Source organism: Cloeon dipterum, chromosome 1 (genome assembly GCF_949628265.1).
Source record: "Cloeon dipterum chromosome 1, ieCloDipt1.1, whole genome shotgun sequence".
Lineage (NCBI taxonomy): Eukaryota > Metazoa > Arthropoda > Insecta > Ephemeroptera > Baetidae > Cloeon > Cloeon dipterum.
In genome coordinates this window covers 32,870,580-32,889,221 of record NC_088786.1, presented here as the reverse complement: position 1 = coordinate 32,889,221, position 18,642 = coordinate 32,870,580, and the positions used below count along the sequence as shown (strand labels likewise).

Sequence of the window (18,642 nt, the reverse complement as noted above, 5' to 3'; positions counted from 1 at the left end):
GTTATTATGCACGGCGAACACGCGTGATGAAATTCGCCAACACGCTGGCTTGCACACAGTACAGGCATCGGTCGGCGCGGAAATGCATTTTCGCCTGCCTTTCTCGAGAGAAGCAGCAGCAGCAGTCATTGTGTTTTACGAGCGGGGCAGCAGTAAAATATAATGCCGCCCGCCGTCACGAGCGCCGGGGCCGGGGAATTTAATCAACACCTCTATACTCTATACCCGCCTGTTTCTGATTTCCATGCGCCCCCCACCCCCGACCCGCCCCGGCCCGGCTCGGGGTGGTTCCCGCTCGGGGTGGTTGCGTTGCCCAGGCGCACCCACCCCGCCGAGCTTCGCCACTTGCCGCTCTCTCGCAGGCTCAATCGTGCGCCGAACCTTTGCCTCCGCAACTCGTGCTCGGCGTGCTGACGGACACTGACACACACAGGTACACACACACGGCCTGCCCATCTGTTTTTTCAAATCTATTTTCCTTGTGTTTCCAAGTTTTGTGTGTTTCGAAAAATTACTTCATCAGTGGGGAAAACCGGTAATTTTGTTCCAATTGCCTATTTTTATGTGAAAAGTTACAACACCATTTGTTACAAACACGTGAGTTGAAAATCTAGAAAATACGTGCAGTGCAAAATTGTTTTTCATTTCTAAAATCAAAATATCCCCTCGTTTGAAAATACTTTAAGAGCAGTTTTAAATTGTTCTTCAAGAAATCCTGCTAAGATTTTGGCCTTTTTATAAAACATTTGTCATCATAGTAAAATTAAAAGCCACGAAGTAAAATTTTTAAGTATTATGAAACCGAAATCTCATCTCATTGTCAACTGCTTGCGACCTAGGGGAGGAAGCCTATTCAGGAGATTAAGTTAGACCTTTCCGTTGAGATTAATTTTGTAAAGTGCGCTCTTAACATTCCAAAAGATTAGAATCAGTCATTCTCAGTTCTGGATCAAGGGATTTAGGATTACACAATGCCTTCTGGAATGTACATTGATTTATAATTTTTCATGTATGGGTTTTCTTCTTTTTACAATTAGCACACGTATTAGTAAAACATTAAAATTTGTAATGAATAATTTATTAAGTTGTCATTTTTTACTTTCTAACAATAAGGGAAAATTTCTCTTCCAACATGAGATTTTACAAATTTTTCGTAGAGACAAATCTTGTTTTATTTTATAATTCAACTGGAGTAAATTAAAAATTTAAAAGTGGTCATATTGAACTAATCTGTTTATATATATAGTAACAATACCAAGTGGAATTTTTAAAAAATTAATAAAATTAAATTATTCCAATCATTTACACTTGAAACAATTGGGTAAAAGTTTGTCCTCAAAACATGTCCCCAAAATTTAGTTTTTTAACCAAACATGCGTAACTAAAGGCCCTTTTTCCGTGCCAGTAGGTTCGAGACTAGCTGCATCCTCGGTTCTCCGGCGGCCGCGTGTGACATGTGACTCGATCGTGCGGGAGTCGTCGTCGTGTCCACCCGCCCAACCCGAGAGAGAGAGCAGACGAGTTTTCCGCGTGCGAGTGGAGCGTGCCGAGCGCCAGCCTGCATCACCCGCCGCGGCTGTTCGGGCCGAGATTCGTGGAGGCCGGGCCGCCCCTGGACGCCGCCACCATCACGCTTCCGCCGCAGGACGTGGTGTACGCCATGTCGGCGGCCGTGGGACAGTTCCTGCTGCACCACCCGCCACCGCCGCCCATGCCCCCGATGCCCGGGCCCCTGCTGCCGCCGCTCGGGCCCGAGCCGCCCCCGGCCCACATGATGCACCTCAAGAGCTCGCCGGACGACCCCACGCGTCCGCCCACCCCGGGACACAGCCAGGAAGTGCTGCTCGCCCTCCTCGCCAGAAACAAGAACCTCGAAGGTCAGTTCCGTCTCGCTTCTAATTTTTCTGGATTGTTTTGAACTTGATAAACAAAAAAATGAGTTTGAAAAGCAAGCAAATTTGTTATACAATACAATATTTAACCAAAAGCTACATAGGACTCCATAAGATTTATTCTTCTGTTAGCAGTGAAAAATATTTTATTTTACTCTTTTTTTCATCGCTGGTGGTTACACTGTATACTCTGCAATTTTCCAATTACCTTCCGCGTCATGCGAAACGTAAACTAAATGTGCGTTTCTCAGTCATGTTCAAATTAGTTTCAAATTAAATTTTATTCTGGTTCTGCAGGGCAACTGTGCCCCATTTTACTATGTATCCAGACAGATAATTATTATGATGCAAAAAGAATGAATGTTAAAAAGATGGGGAGAACTTGGTCCAGTACCTTTAATTGAATATCTGTTCCCTATTATTAAACATTTTTGAAAAGCATTTTAGTTTTCATATTTATAGACACAGATTTGGTGAGGTAGTTTTTTTATGTTTAAATATCAGTTTCAGCCGAATTTTGGGCCGGTGATTATGTTTTTTTGCCAGCGGCTGGAGTATGAGACCAAATTTTAAAAAAGAGGTTTTATAGGGATTTTTTTAAAACAATTCTTTCTGGCATTATTCAATTTTTCGACTCTTTGATCGGCTAACACAGCTTAGCTGACCACGTGACTCATAATTAGCCTGCTGGCGTGGAACAGCCCTATTCTAACAAATTATTGTAATTATAACAACACCCCTGTAGATCATTTTGAGCGATTTTTTACGTTTTTGAAGTTTTCTGTAGCCTGCTCTTTGCTTTGTTTGGGTGGGCCGCACTTTCGAAAGACAGTACAACAAAGATTAGCATGAAAATTGCTAGAGAAAAGGGGCTACAAAGTCTTTAAATGGCGTATTTTGGTGCCTATTAGCTAATGGAATGCACAGAAAAATTGAAGATCATTTTAAATTCTACAAATCGGGTTGATTTGATAAACAGACGTATTTAAATCATTAATTTCGTACACGTCTTCCTTATTTTCTTAAATGTCTGTCTTTTATTTTTGCTAACGTCAATATGGCAAGCATCATCTCCCCAATAACGATTTCAGAGCTGATTTTTCCAATCTTAATGAGTTGTATAAAAAGCATTGAAAGAATAGTCTTTCGCTTTTTTTTAATGTTTTTACATTGCTGCTTATTTAAATTGTCATCATATTCTTTGGAAATAGCCTCAGATCAAGACAAAATACAATTTTTCCGTATAAGCTAGAACAAAGAAAATATAATTTTACACTAAAAATAATTATATTTCATTACGGAATGATTAACGAGCAGAAATACGAAGCAATTGAAAGGCATTATTTTAAAAATTGCATCCATAACTTAAAGCACTGCACTTCAGGAGGGGAATATGATGCGCTTCATAAAGAAAATTAATCCGAGGTGCGGCGCGAGCGGCGAAATAACTGTTGAGCGGGTGGGTGCTCATCTGTTGGGCCGCCTCATTAAAATGCCCTTGCAGGACTTTGCGGCGCTCACTTTAAAGGGACAAAATGGCTGGCTGTGCTGTGCGAGTGAGCGAGCGAGCCCCACGCTGGCGCCATTTGTTGTGTGTTGCGGGTGGTATATCTCGGTGTGTGGCTGCTTCCCTCCTGCCCGTCTCCGTGCCGCTCGATTTTCTCTCTCCCTCGCTCGTTCAGTTGCTATGGCAGCAAATGGAACCAATATTTTATTTGCTTCATCCAACGCGGGCGGCACAACGACGACACAAAAACGCGCGGCGCGCAGGCACACAAATACTTTGCACCACTGCAAAAATGTGGAAATGTCGGCTCGCTCGAGTGCCGCCGAGCAGACGAGGAAGGAAAAATGCATTTCATGAATTGTATATTATAAAAAATATATCAAGGCTGTCAACTGCAGGAGACGCATCAATCGTTAATAGAAAGAAGGATTTATTTAAATTGGCAAGCTAGCACATTAATTTTGTTATTTTGTACAGTATTCGATTTTTTTACGGATTTTGGCATATTCAGCACAATTGATCACAGATTTGAAAGCTTTTCAAAAATCAATGCGCATGCATTAAAATTTGCCAACCCGATGGCTCGAATTGCGTGCACGTTACGTTGTGAGAATACGATTTGAGCGATGTTTGGGGTTCGAGTGTGGGCTGATGCGCCTACGTTTGACTCCCTTTGCATTGCAATGACGATTCCATTCAAATTTGAGAGTTGCGAAAGCATTCCGACTCGCTACTTGCTGGTTCGCACCTTTCCAGCATGCGTGAATTAATTTCACGGGACTAATGTTTTGCGTTTCAATAAAAAGACCCCGGTGCGGGAGCGCAGTAACACTTACTATAGCTGTTACTATTCTGGAATGGGCTTCCTCCAATGAGGCCCATAATGTGCCCACGATGATATTCGGACATTGAATTTTCACGAGTTGTTCGCTCATCTCAAAAGAGAAGAACCGTTCAAAAACAAAAAATTAAGTAGTATTTTTTGTGTGAAAGCTTTGTGAAAATTGCTATACATTAAAGTTGGCTCTAACATACACAGATAGATCAATTTTTACATTTAGCGATCGAATTTTTACTTTTTTTCTGATCTTCTAAAAGTCAGACGAACTAATATTTAAAACGCAAACAAGCTTATTTTACACGGAATAACCTGCATATTTTGCTGGAGAAAATGTTTTGAAGAAAAACTAAATTGAAAATTAAAAGGTTTTATGTTCAAAAGGTTAACTCTACAGTTCAGTATTTTCAGTTCTAAAATCTTTAATTTCCAGTTGCTGCAGGTTGAAAGTGTTTGTTTCCATTAAAAAATCAGGACTGTTGAAAGTTGCAAACCCGCCAGGTTTAATTATTTATTGATAGATTTATTAATCTCGATAAATGTGTACAACTCAAGTCTTAATTGAATATCAATTTTTTTGCTTGGGTGGGACTGATATATCTCTTATCACATTTGGAAAAATGTTAATAACTCAAAATATTGATCACAAAAACTTACAAATGCAGTCGTTATAGTTGCTTCACTGTGGTACATTTGGGTCAAGAAATTGCTAGAGCGGCTATCATGTGTATTTATGGAATTATTAACATTTCTCTTGGTAAAAAAGGTGATAAAAATTCTAAAAACAACTATATTTTTAATATTTGAAAAATGCGACCACTCGAGGTTGTTTTCATGTTGAATGTAATTAAAACCAGGCTTCATCCTCGTTGTCAAAAAGAGAAATTCGTCGTTTTTATTCCTCGACCAGTTTCGACGTCGTCACATACGTCCTAATCATGAGTTACAATTAATTACAATCAAATACAACAATGCAATAATGTCACATCTAAAATCACAAAAAATTCTATACAATTCTTAAAAAACACCCACCTATTCATGAAACGACAAATTTCTCTTTTTGACAACGAAGATGAAGCCTGGTTTTAATTATATTCAACTATATTTTTGTTGGATTTAAAATGTTAACTGGGCACCTCTCAAACTGAAATAAAAATTAAGATTTTTGTGTTATTCTGAATTGAGATTAAAGTTTCGTGTCATATATACAACATCCCCTAAATCCCTTAACGGTCAGAGGAGGTCAAGATGAGCCTAACGGTGTGCAGTTTTTGCAATCCCTTCATTGGCATCTATCAAGGAATCAAAATTTCATATCCACACAGCATAGTATCAGAGAAAATACAGAAGGTTGCAGAGTGTGTAATATTTTTTAATGTTAAGCGTAGCAAAAAGATAATTTTGAGCATACGTCACACTCTTCGCTCCTCGTAGAAATCCAGCAGAGTTGGCTTCCGTTCGGGAGAGCCGGGTGCAATTTACGCGGCGATTGGTGCGGTGACAAGTGCGCGCAGTGTCCTACAAATTGGAGTGTCAATCTTTAATGAGACGGCGGGCGGATAAATTAGAGCGGTGCGGTGCGAATACAAATTGCAATTTGGCCCGCGCGCGCGCGAGTGTGTGTGTTTTCAAGCCGCCCCCTTGGCCGATTGTTATTTGCCGCCCGCCTGGTGACATCGGCAATTTGGCTCTCGCACCTATGCGCTATCGGCCCCCGACAAGCGGCGAACACGACTCCAATCAGCGGCCACCGCCAAGTCAAATCCGTTTATCTAGAGGACTTTCACTCGGTTGGTCTCCCGAGTCCAAAGTGTTTGTTTGTTGCCTCTGCATGATGAATTTTTCAAGGGTAAAACAACCAGGAATTTAAGAGTGGAAATAAACAATAAACGACAGTTTCTTCCCCATGGCGCAGTAATTTTTACGTTTAATTCCCATAAAAACTGAGGTAGGGGTTTTTTGTTGAAAGTCGCTGTTCTCAAAAAGCAACCTAAATTAATTTATTTCTTATGGAATTTATTATCTTCTTGGAATTGATTTAAATGGGCATAAGACTCCATTTTTTCTTAGTGTTTCCTTTTTTATTCTAATTCTGTAAAACTCAAAATTCTTTTTGCCAGCTGCCAACGCACGATGGCAGCACAGGATCGCAGACATCTAGCGCTAATATGAGCTTAAATAATTCCCAATGTTGAACTACGAAATGGACAAAAAGTATGCGAGCTAGCGTATGATTAACTAATGAGCAAAAATAAACGGATTGCGCCACTCCTCGCTACGGCGACTCGCAAATTTGTTGTTGCGCAGCAACAAAAACTATGCCCTCGTTCCGGCAGACAAGTGGGCTGATTATTAAATTTAATGAAGCTTTGATGATGCCGAGAATGAAAAACAAATTTGCTTTGGCTCATCAAAGCGGAATGACTGAAAAAGAGGCGAGCGGCGAATCAACAGCAGCAAACATGCACGGTCCAAGCTAAATATTGAGGGGGCATAATTGAAGGATAAATGTGTATGCCGTGCATATTAAAAAGAGTTTAGTCGCCGGCGGGGGTGCCGGCCGGCCGGCTGCTCACCCCCTCCCGCCCCCGGACGAACGCCGCGGCGGCGGCGATTGTTGCTCTCTTGTATCCTCCTCCGCCGCCGCGTGATTATTATTTTCCCACAGACACCCGACACCGTCGGCGCGTGCACCAAACAAGCTGAAGCATCCCTTTCCCACATCACTCACTTTCTTTTTTAGCCGACCGCCGAAAACATCGGATTACACGCGGGATTAGCCCGATGAGAGCGATCGGCAACCAACAGCGACCTGCACGCGTGTGCTGATGCTTTTTACTTTTTTGTTTGATCGACCAGACAACTACTACTGTCTCGAATTTCGCTTCATTGCTCATCGAAACTTCTGCAGCATACAAAAATATTGAGCGTGAGATAGAAGTGTAATGTGCGCTAAAGCCAATAATGGAAGTTAATGCGTTCGATTGCATAATAGCCTGGTTCTTTTTATAAAAATAGGTGCGCATCATTTAGGGCTGCATGCGTTGTTTTTCTGGCACGTGCAACGAAGTAAAGGACTTTAAAAAAGCACAGATCATTGGATCGTAAGCAATTATAAAAATCAATAAAGACGTAAATATAAATCATTGTTTTGTTTTGTTTTGCTGAGTTTCTTGGAATTACTGCTGTCCAAATCCATTTGTTTTATAAAATGATTTTCCCAGGTCTGAAATTAAACTTAAAATCTCGTTTAGGTTAATGAATTATTAATGTTGGTTTCTGAAAAAAAATTTACAATCAAATGAGGGTCAAAGTCTCTTTCAAGTATAATCAAGTAAGCTCTAGGAAATACTGTGAAAGTCTCTTAACACGTCTTATTTGTATACCAAGTTGGAATGATCAAATCTATTCTAAATGCCGGATAAGTTTGCATCAGAATAAACTTTTGAAAATGTTTTAGTCGTAAAAATCTTGCAAAACTATCATAACGGTAAACACATAAATTGTGTTGAAAATTGAACTTCAGTCAAACACATTTTTGAGGAACACAAAAAGATATCAAGCCTTAGAAGTGATTTAATATAATAAATATTATACATTAAATAAAAATAAGAAAAAATTACGTATATACTAAATGTACAGTTTATTTTATTATAACATTTAAAATTATTGAAATATTTTTAATTATATTTAGTTATTAACTCAATGAAATTATAAATGAGTAACTTTTATTATTAAATTATTTAACTACATTCAAAGAAATTTTACAATAATTAAAATTCTGAAAGGAGGTAAATATTGCATGATAAAACTGATGAAAGCTAACTGAATAAGCGTTATAAATAATTTTGAAGCATATTACGATTTATCAAATTAATTATTATTAAAATTCATCAAGGAAGTGACCGCCTTTATATTCTTACAATAACTAAAAAATATGAATTAAGTGAACCCACAAATATACAGCGTATAAGTTTCAACAAATTCTAAAAGCAATCCTATAAAGTTAGCTGTGAGAGAACACTGACAAGTTGAACGTATGTACCATCTCTTGAAGGTACACAATACTTTACAAAACACCTCACCGGTAATCGCCCTTATTTATTGAACTTCTATTTGAGTTACTGGTAATAAAAAAATAAAACAAAAGCTGCTTAAAGTGACGGAAGAAGTTTAGACCACCGAGGGCCAGACGCCAGACGCGTAGAGTGAAAATAGTTCCTACCAATCAGATCCAAGATTGCGTCGAATAGCGGACAACTTTGAGCTCTCGCTTTTGCTTTCTGTAAGAGTTTCACGAGATTGTTTTTCTGATCTAATAAGGGTATTTAATTCATGGTATGCAAATTATATAATAACGATGTTGAAAACTCGCTTCTTTACCACATTTTTAACTTGAATTTCACTATTTGTGAAAACCCTATAGTGTTCTAAGCTAGTTAATTTAGATTTCAAGGCACTTCTGCTGCTGTTGTTCATTCTGTTCTTAACATAATTTCGTTTGATGTGCTCAAATCCAAGGTCAGTTCAGCCCATAATTGTAGTTGAATCATATAAAAACAATTTTTCAAAATAAAAAATCTGCTGGCGTTCCTGCGGTGATTGGCTGGACTGAAATTTGTTTCCAACACATACAAAAATTTGAACTCTAGAATGCACAGCAGCAGAATGGAGTCTTAAATCGCAGCAGAAGTGCATTAAAATCGAAGGTAACACTAAGGGCTTTCGCGACTGGTGAATTAACGAAATAAATACATGTTATTTATGTCATAATTCTGTCGAAAAACTGCTTCATCTTTCCCATATTTTTATCCGCCAGTTTACCCCACCCGACGCCATACTTGCGCGTCGCGCGAATTTGGCGCTCCCGGTGGTTTAGACCTGAGACAATTTAATTTGAAAACTTTGCGGTGGCGGCGGATGAAAATCAAAGTAGTGCTGTGTTGCAGTCTCCATCTTGGAAATCAAGGCAACCGGCGTAAATTATTCAGCGGGCAAAGTTTAACGCAGCAATCTGATGGGCGCGCAGAGTGTGTGAGCGAGTCATTATCGCCGTGGCTAAATCTTTGCCGACACACCTGCGTCCCCGCCGCTTTTCGCCACCGAGTTGTAAAACAAAGCGCACTCTGCGCGAGGGGGATTTCGACTGCGCCGTTAAAATTAAGCACCGGCGACCGAAATTAACGCAACAGGTTTTTACGCGTGACGCCGTAATTTGCATTTTCATTAATCCGCGATGCGAAGAAGAGCAATGTGCTGCTGTTAATAATTAAAACGTGGGCTTTTTATCCGCGCTCGTCAGCGTTTTGAGGGCAGTTTTCGGCGGGTGCCAGGTGATAATGACGGGCGATACCATCTCGACGGGCGCATGCAGTCCGACAAATTGAGATAAATTGAACGTTAAAGGCGCCCATCCGATGCTTATCTATTGGTCCGAGGAAATTGCAAGTCAAACACAAACAGCTGGAAGTTGCGCCGCTCCGTGCCGCTGCTACGATTAATTGCACCCTCTCGATTCATCTGCTCCGCGATGTGTGTATTTAGTTGGATTAGCATTTCGACTCATTGGCTCCATCCCATCCATTGGCAAAAATTGTACTTGACTTAAAAATTTTAAACGATAGTTTTAATTGTTCTTTCTCATTAAAAAGGACTTTTATTTGAGAAAATATTCAAACATTTTTTGGCTATTTAATTCAGTTTTTTTAGTTTTTAATTGGTACAAATTGTTTATCACAGCAAGATTCAAGCTAATCTTACGTTAAAATAACATTCTGAATCCTAAAGGTTGATCTACCGTTTTAATTTCAACAACAACCCTTAATAAATTGGAAATTATCTGTCTCAGGACTCAAGGAAAAGTGATAAAATATTTCACTATGTCTAATTGACCTAAACAAAGTTGCTTTTCTCACGCTCCAGGATGAAATTGAAGCTAATAAACGAAACAAAGAAAGCTTTCATCCCTACTCAGTCCATCAAGCAATAATTTGCACTTCCACCCCTTTCGTCGCGTCGAGACTAAATATAACGCGCGTGTTTTCACCTCCCGGCCGCTTGTAATAATTTTGTTTTGACTCTTCGTGGGCGTAACAAACGCGTTATTGTATTCAGCGAGAGAGATAATCGAAAAATCGCGCTCGCCGGGCGTTAAAAGCGTATTTCCTGCCGGTCGGCGGCACGCGCACACTCGCGGTAGGCGGTTTATTTATTGTCGTCCGGCGCGAAAAGGTGGCCCGTGTTCGCATATATAGTTCGCACCCCCGACGAGCCTTTTCGAGTGGCACGTGCTGACGCACGTGGTTGTGATTGTAGCAGGGTCGAAAATTGGCGCGTCATCCGAATTAAAATGCTGTGTCCTTTCAAAAGCAGCTTTTGTGATCGTTTAGTGCAACACGGATCAGTGATAACACACGTCAATTAGGTCTTGGAAACATTTCGGCCAGGTGCGAAAATGGGGGAAATGCTTGTTTTATGAAGAGAAGGTGACAAACACCGAGACAAATATAAAATTTAAAAAAAATACAACAATTTGAAAGAAACGACACAGTTATATGTATTTTATTTTAATTAAAGTGGAATGATACTGGGCAACAATTGAAAATTATTTAAATTGTTGGATGCCTTAAACAATTGACCGGTAAACAATTTGTTCAACAATTTGCAATAATAAAAAAATGACCTTCCGACAATAAAAATTCAAATTTTGCCAATTTTCTCCAAAATGTACAGTTCTCGAACATATTTTCTTGGCATATTCGGATTCCTCTCGTCGAGATCTGTTCAACGGTGTATGCCACTTATTGGGGAAACTCTTGGTTTTGAAATTAAATCGGATTTCAAGTAAGGAGACAGCCAACTGCCATTTGAAAAGCACGGTAACTTCCCAGCAAATTTTCTAAAAAAATTACAGCGCTTCTTAGGTAAATTTAGGCTTTAACTGAATCCTAAGGGACGAGTTTATGCATTGGCAACAAGCATTTTCCAGGCTTTTGCAGTATCATTCCTCTTTAAGAGCAGTTCCAAGTGAATTTATAACTGTCGAATGGACGGAAAAGGGATTTTTCCCCATTTTTGGTCATCTGATTACATTTTACTGTATCCTACGTATGATTTTTGCTAATCCTTTGACTATTCTTGCATGAAATGGAGGGCAACATTTTTGATTATAATTATAATTTTTAAAATAAACTTTTTATTGTTGTTAAGAACCCATTGTTATTATAATCAGAATCTGAAATTTTGACGAAATGGCCCCCTCTCACACGGTTCTGTTCGCTTTACTCGCCCTTTGTGCCCTGGCCAATTCCTCCAACCTGAGTGCAAACTCGACGGCCCTCGTCGTCTCCTGCAACTCCAGCACGGACGCCTCAGGCCAACAATGTTCGATTGAACCTGTTCAGAAATCCGAATTCAAGGGAGAAATCGTTGCATTGGCAGTGTTCGACGATACGTTTCAAAAAACCATCGGCGAAGGGAAACTGCCGACCAATGAACAGAAGGGCAAGCTGGAGACCCAGGGCATCTACCTGGCCTTAATCATCACTGGCGTGTTTCTCGTGTTGATGATCTGTGGCTGCTTTTACTGCATGTGCAACCCCCACCGCTGGGAGTGCGCTTGTCCGTGCTTTATTGTCTAGGTGGATACTTTGTAATTGAATTTTGTGTACACTACATTTGCCTTACTACATGATTTGATTTTGACTTATAAATAAAATATATAATAAAAAATTGAAAATTTATTTATTTTAATGGTTGAATTTAAATGCAGTAGACAGAGTAGTTGATTGATTTGGTGTACTCAATTGACCAGTTGCATAAACCCTCAGTGTTCAAAGCCGCCAACAGATGGCGCCACCGTAGACTTTCGATTTTAAGGCATTTCCGCTGGGATTTCAGACTCAATCCAGCTATTTTGCATTCTTCAATTAATTTGCTTTTTTGGACGTGCTGAAAACCAAAATCGGTTCAGCCATTCGCCGTAGAAACGTTGAAAAAGATTTTTTGATTTCAAAAAATAGTTTTTCACGATTCTGCGGTGATTGGCTGAACCGATTTTGGTTTCAGCACGTCAAAAAATGCATATATTATTAATTGAAGAATGCACAGAAGTTAGATTGAGTCTGAAATCGCAGCGGAATTGCCTTAAAATCGAAAGTCTACGGTGGCGCCATCTGTTGGCGGCTTCGAACACCTAGGGTTTATGCAACTGGTGAATTTACGGTTAGATATAAATTTAAAATTTACGCGTGGGAGAAATCAAATGAGTCAATTAATTATAAAAATTCCTACTTCTCTTAAAATGATCAAGGAATTTGGCAAAAAAAGTGACGAAATATATCAGACATAAAAAATTGTGCAATTAAAAATAATAACACAGGATTTTTTAAGCATGTCAAATCTCGTTTAGATGTAATGTCGCCCATAAAGGGTTATAACTTTTTGGAAATTTATTTACCTAAAAGAAAATTGGAGCACGAAATAACATTGCTCCAACTTTCACCATCAAACGCGAGAGCCAATCTAATTAATTTGCTTGCGGCAGAATCGGTCGACTGAACAAACACATTTTGGCGAATACATAATAATATTTCAACCCCAAGTTAAGTACGTGCGCGCACACACGAGCTACTTGCTCTCGAGTGCTGCGTAAATTTAAAAGCAAACACCAGCCACCCACCCTCGGAGCGGAAAACGCGTGCATTGCGCGCGCTTGAACGAGTCGGCATAATTTGATCCAGACAAACAGAACAGTTGACACTGAGCAAACAAACGTCCGTGTACGCTCGCAAATCTGCGCACACGATGTATGCTCACATATGTATGAATGAACGAGCGCTGCAAGGGTAGCAGCACGCCGACCGAAATTCATCCTCAGCCCGCTCGACGCATGAATTTTTAATCGAAAATCGTCGTCATCAGCCAAATTTTGGCAACGCAGTTAAAATATTGCAGATTAATTTTATTTTATCAGGGGATTTCCCTCCTCAAATTCCTAAATTTTCTCTACATATGTGGTCTAAAAACTAAATTAAACAACCAAATCGGTCGGAAAAGTCCAAGACTGAATTAAAATATTATACCAAAGTTCAAAATTATTTATTTAAGTAGATAGATACCAAAATAAATAAATACATTCTTCTTGACTCAGATCATGATGGCTCCTGAAATTCCTTTCTTGTTTTTGAACATTGATTGATTTGGATTTAAATATTCAAAATGTGTTTTAAATTTACACAATAATTAGATGATAATAATTATTTAGACTGGAAATTTACACAAAAGGGATGCATTTCTATAATGTGAATCCTTTATGGTACCAGTAACTGTGGAAATTTCCGAACTTTTTAATTACGCCAGTATTGCTAAACCGCGTTAAGTAATCCACCATGGTACCACAATGGATTCCATTCCAAATTGACAAACGCGTTACTTTTAAGGATATTGCTCTCCTGCATTAAGTAATCCCCTCGGAAACCAAAACATGTTTCTTACCGAAATTTCACATCTTTCTTAAGTAACAGAATATTTCTAAATATTAACATGATTCCTTTTGGTTGTTTAATATTCAAAAGCACTTACTCCTCGAGCACCTGGATGTATTGCATTTGGTCACAAGTAAGTGTTGTAAAACTATTGCACCCTCACTCTTACCTTACGTATATTACATCGAAAGACACTCCCACTTGCCACTATGTATAATGTTTGACAAAATAACACTCTGGTCACTTGAGAGTTTTTCATCCACGCATTGATTTCGGGCAAGTGTGGGAGAAGTCCTGTTTGACTTTCCGTCTTTAATGTGGCAGAGTGAGTGGTGAGAATTCAAAATCTAATTGAGCTTATTTTTCTTCTGTTTTAAATTCAATTCTGGGAAATAATAATTCATTTAATGTTGTATTCCTGTTTGTAATTCTGTTCTTATTAAGCCAATTCTCCGGTGAATAATATTAATATCAAATACACACCATATAATTTTTCCTGCATCGTTCAGTTCCTGTCAACATAATACTTTAGTTTGTAAGTAACAAACTTACCTCTTTCATTGCTTTACCCTAGTAATTAAAGAAACTACGCGATCTTAAAACCGCTCGTCTAAAATTCATATTTTAACAAAATTAAACTTCATTTTCTAAATCAATAAATTAAATATTCAAATTATTAAAATTCAATTTGTTTTTATAAGAAGTAATTCTTTTAATGTAATTCTAAATTTCCCATTCCCAACTTTGGGAACTAATTAAAGTTGGTGGGGTCAGAAAAATCCTGAAAGGGCACGGCTTCACCGAGAGGGTAACTACTGGGGAGTTCTGTCCTGCGGCCCAAATTAAAGCCTGGGTACGCGAAGGTTGCAACGTAATTCTAGATAAAAGGCAAAGTTTTGAATAATTAATCAGCTAGATTACTCCGGACTAAGTTGCAATTCACACTGCCGATGAAAATTAATGAACGGACTTATCTATGTTGGTTTCAGCTCAGACTTTTATTCTTGACACGATTTAAAGTGGAATGATACTGGGCAACAATTGAAAATTATTTAAATTGTTGGAACAATTGACCGATAAACAATTTGTTCAACAATTTGCAATAATAAAAAAATGACCTTCCTACAATAAAAATTCAAATTTTGCCAATTTTGTCCAAAACTTACAGTGCTCGAACATATTTTCTTGGCATATTTCGATTCCTCTCGTCGAGATCTGTCCAACGGTGTATGCCACTTATTGGGGAAACTTTTGGTTTTGAAATTAAATCGGATTTCAAGTAAGGAGACAGCCATTACCATTTGAAAAGCACGGTAACTTGCCAGCCAATTTTCTCAAAAAATTACAGCGCTCCTTAGGTCAATTTAGGCTTTAACTGAATCCTAAGGGATGAGTTTATACATTGGCAACAAGCATTTTCCAGGCTTTTCCAATATCATTCCTCTTTAAATATTAACAATAATTTTTACAATATTTTATGACAATGTTGTTCATGATTAGGGTGCCAGTTCGAACTGAAACATGTCGAGAATAATCATCGTCACAAAACCTTAATAAACTTAATTTTTGTGCTGTGGGTTTTGAAAATAATAACCATAAATTTTAATGATGCACTTTTAAGAAATTGAATCAAATATTTATGGAAAATATGATAGCAAACCGTCGTGAAATGACTCTGAGAAATGAGAAAAACAGTTTTGTAATTGTTAGATTTTAATATTCTAATGTTAAAATCTAAATATAATTTTATTCACTATAGGGCAGGAATTTTAATTTAAATATTCCCCCTCAAAATCTATTGTGCTACTCTAGCTCAGAACATATTACACCGCATGAAGTGAAAAAAATCTTCCTCAGCCCGCAAGAGTGAAGGGCGAATCGCAAAAGAGTTAAAACGCGCAAGAGCATTCTTTCAGCGCGAGCACACGCGCACACTTATCAATAATGCACGGATCTGCGGCCAGTGTGGCGCGCACACAGGCAAACCAAACAGCATATTTGCACACCGGCGGCACGGCAGCGAGAGAGAGAGAGAGAGAGAGAGCATGTGTGCCCTTTACTTTTTCCACTGCCGCCGCCGCCACCACTGCCACCCCCCGTGAAATAATATTTCCTCTCTGCGCTCGTCTACCATATTGTGCTCGTTGCTTTATGAATTCCCCGGTGGGCTTCGACTCCCCCGCCCGTCCGCCAGCCAGTGTTTTATGTTTTCGCCCGTGTTTTATGCCCGCCGCGCGCGAGAGCTGAATCATATCCCGAAAAGCAGAAGAGATATAGCTAGCTTTTTATTTCGTGCGCTCAAACAGACGCCGAGGAATATATACATCGAATGTGCTCCTCTCGCGGGGGCGACCGCGTCCAAATATTTTCCGGTGAAAACTTTGCACGCTATTTTTGAAACTCAAAGCACAATCGCCGCATCAGGAAATAAAGAAGTTTCAGAGCAATACCCAAATTAAATTTAATTCTTTTGATTATCATTTTAAATTCCCCAAAATTATAATTTCTTGACATGTTTGTATATAAGCGTTATATTTATAAAATACCAAATAGATCTACTGGATTCAACATTCAACGAATGTTTGTAAAGTTCTCCAAATAAGAATGGAGCGTATATTTATATAACTATTAATTAAAAATAAATCAAAAACAATATTTTAAGACAGTCAATTCAATTTGTTTATCAGACCTATTTGTGTACAACAGATTCTATTATATAATATTATAATAATATTTGAAGACAATGAATAATAATTAATACAAAAACTTTAAAATAAAACATTTTGTTATAAATTTACAAAATGTATTTGTTTAATTGTTTATAAAACCTAAAAGATATAGATATTTTATTTTCTAAAATGCTAATAAAATTATTTTATTTAGCATTTGTTTAAAATATCTAGTATAGAAGTTAAAAATTTAACAAATAGGAGCTGCAATTTTGCTCGAAACAAAAATGAGTCAACGTTGGCATGTTAATAGTTAAACCTTGAAATCCCAGTTTAAATTAAAGGCAGTATAAAACTGATATGAAAATAGCAGAAACTTGCAAAAATTGAGTTGACACATGTATTTCCCCTCAGAAGAAGAACCTTTTAATGTTGAAAATAAATTCATCGCTTCTGTGAGAACTTTCTTAAAAAAACAAGTTCTCTATGATATTTACATAAGGCTACAAATTTATTTGAGAAAGTGTTCGCAGCAGTTAATCAACCAGTTTTATTTGTAATTGAAACCCTTTATCGTCGGTGCACTTGCTCATCTCTTCACTGGGGTTTGTTTAGCTCGATGAGTTTAAATGTCAGAGTGCGGGAAGACCTTTTAAAAAGAACAGAGAGCGATGTTCCCTTCCTGTTCCTGCCGGCACGCGTGCAATCGTATATTGTGAATGAAGCAGCAGTCGAGTGAGTGGAGTGCGGCGGACCAGGTTCCACGCAACTCACGATACTATAGCAGAGGTTATATAGTCTAGTATATCAATTACATCGACTCATACGAAAGAGCAGGGCGTGAAGCCTCGCGGGATATGCGTGTCGTTTCGTCCGCCCTTGCGTGGGGGTCTCGTTATGGAGTCAGGTTGGCCGACCACGACGATCAACATATGTTGTTGTTTCCTCGAATTAACTCGGGCCACGATGAGGAAGCGGCCGGACGAGGGTTTGATTTCTGTGGTCACAGGGTGAAATGTGCAGAAGAGAAAAATAAAACACTATTTTATAGCTCCTGAAGTAATAAACAACTATAGACTTCTAATTTTATTTCTTAAAGGGAATTACAGCACTTTCTTACGACAATTTATGGTGTTATAAATGATTAGAAACACTTAAATACAGAATAATAGATTACACAGTTCCAAATAAAAGCACTTCAAATGTAAATATAAAAAAAATTAAATTATTTTTGTCAATTTTGCAGCTTGAAAAAAATGTGACCTTTTTAACGAAACCTGACGGGCTCTGTATAGGTTAAAATTGCAAGTTTTGCACACCGTTGGAATTGCTAAGTTGTGAGATTTCAGAATATGCTCAATTTGACCCTTTGGAAGCCATTAAGGCGCTCAGGCAAGACCCCAATGTGCAAAAAACTCGTTCCTGTGCCCTGAGCACCCTTTGGGCGCGTAGAGGGTCAAATTACGGTTAATATTGCAACTTAAAAGTCATAATTAAAAGAGGTACACACATTAAATTTCTGAAGTTCTGTTATCCAATTTTTTATGTAACACTTTTTCGCATTTGTTTGGGACTAACAGTGAAAGTTTGTTGAAAAAGATGGATATTGCTTATGTTTTATTAAAAAATCCTTTCCTAAGATGCGCTTTCGATATTGTAGTCTATAAAACGATTTGTCACCGAACTTTTGTATGAATAAGATTTCTAGGGCAACCAAACAAAAACTAATTATTTTCTTAGCATACACAGAGCAAACTGATGCAACCCTCTTTTGGTCAATTGTTAATTTCTTTCGAATGTTGGGATAAATGGGTACATACCCTAAACCTAATTTGGGGAATTCAAATTAAACAGTAATTCAATGTGGCATTTTATTAACAAACTCTAATTATATGGACTAATCAAAAAGAAAATAATTTATTTTCACCTAAATCTAACAACGAGATGGGTTGCAACGATTTTGAACAAAATTAAAACGCTTTCAAGTCGGATCAAAGTGAATCTTTTTAGTTATTTTAGTGGGAGGACACTTGAAATCCTCTGTACAACGCGTTTTTCTCGAGTTGACTGCCAATATGTCACCATGCAGACACACGCGAGCCCCCTGCACGATCAATCTGCTGAATGGAACTCATGCGCTTCTCTCCGAATGAGAATTATTGTGGAAACAACAAAAAGGGTGAACTAGCTGAAAGCCACTCGGGCGAGCATCAAACGGAAAAACAGGGTGAATAAGTCGCATTGGCGAGTC

At 38.5% G+C, this 18,642-nt stretch overlaps 1 protein-coding gene across 5 annotated transcripts in view; it reads left to right on the top strand.

Annotated features, from left to right (window-relative positions):
* The first annotated feature begins 324 nt into the window (after positions 1–324).
* The window catches only part of Lim3, a 34,211-nt gene continuing 15,893 nt past the window's right edge, over positions 325–18,642 (top strand). For 3 of the 5 annotated variants that reach the window (XM_065497390.1, XM_065497391.1, XM_065497387.1), the window contains exons 1-2: positions 325–433; positions 1,409–1,877. In XM_065497390.1, the coding sequence (XP_065353462.1) occupies positions 1,661–1,877 (217 nt within the window). In that variant the 5' untranslated portion in view covers positions 325–433; positions 1,409–1,660. Of the gene's footprint in view, positions 434–480; positions 536–1,405; positions 1,878–18,642 lie in introns of those variants that run through there. The other 2 variants (XM_065497388.1, XM_065497389.1) reach the window with 2 other exon arrangements.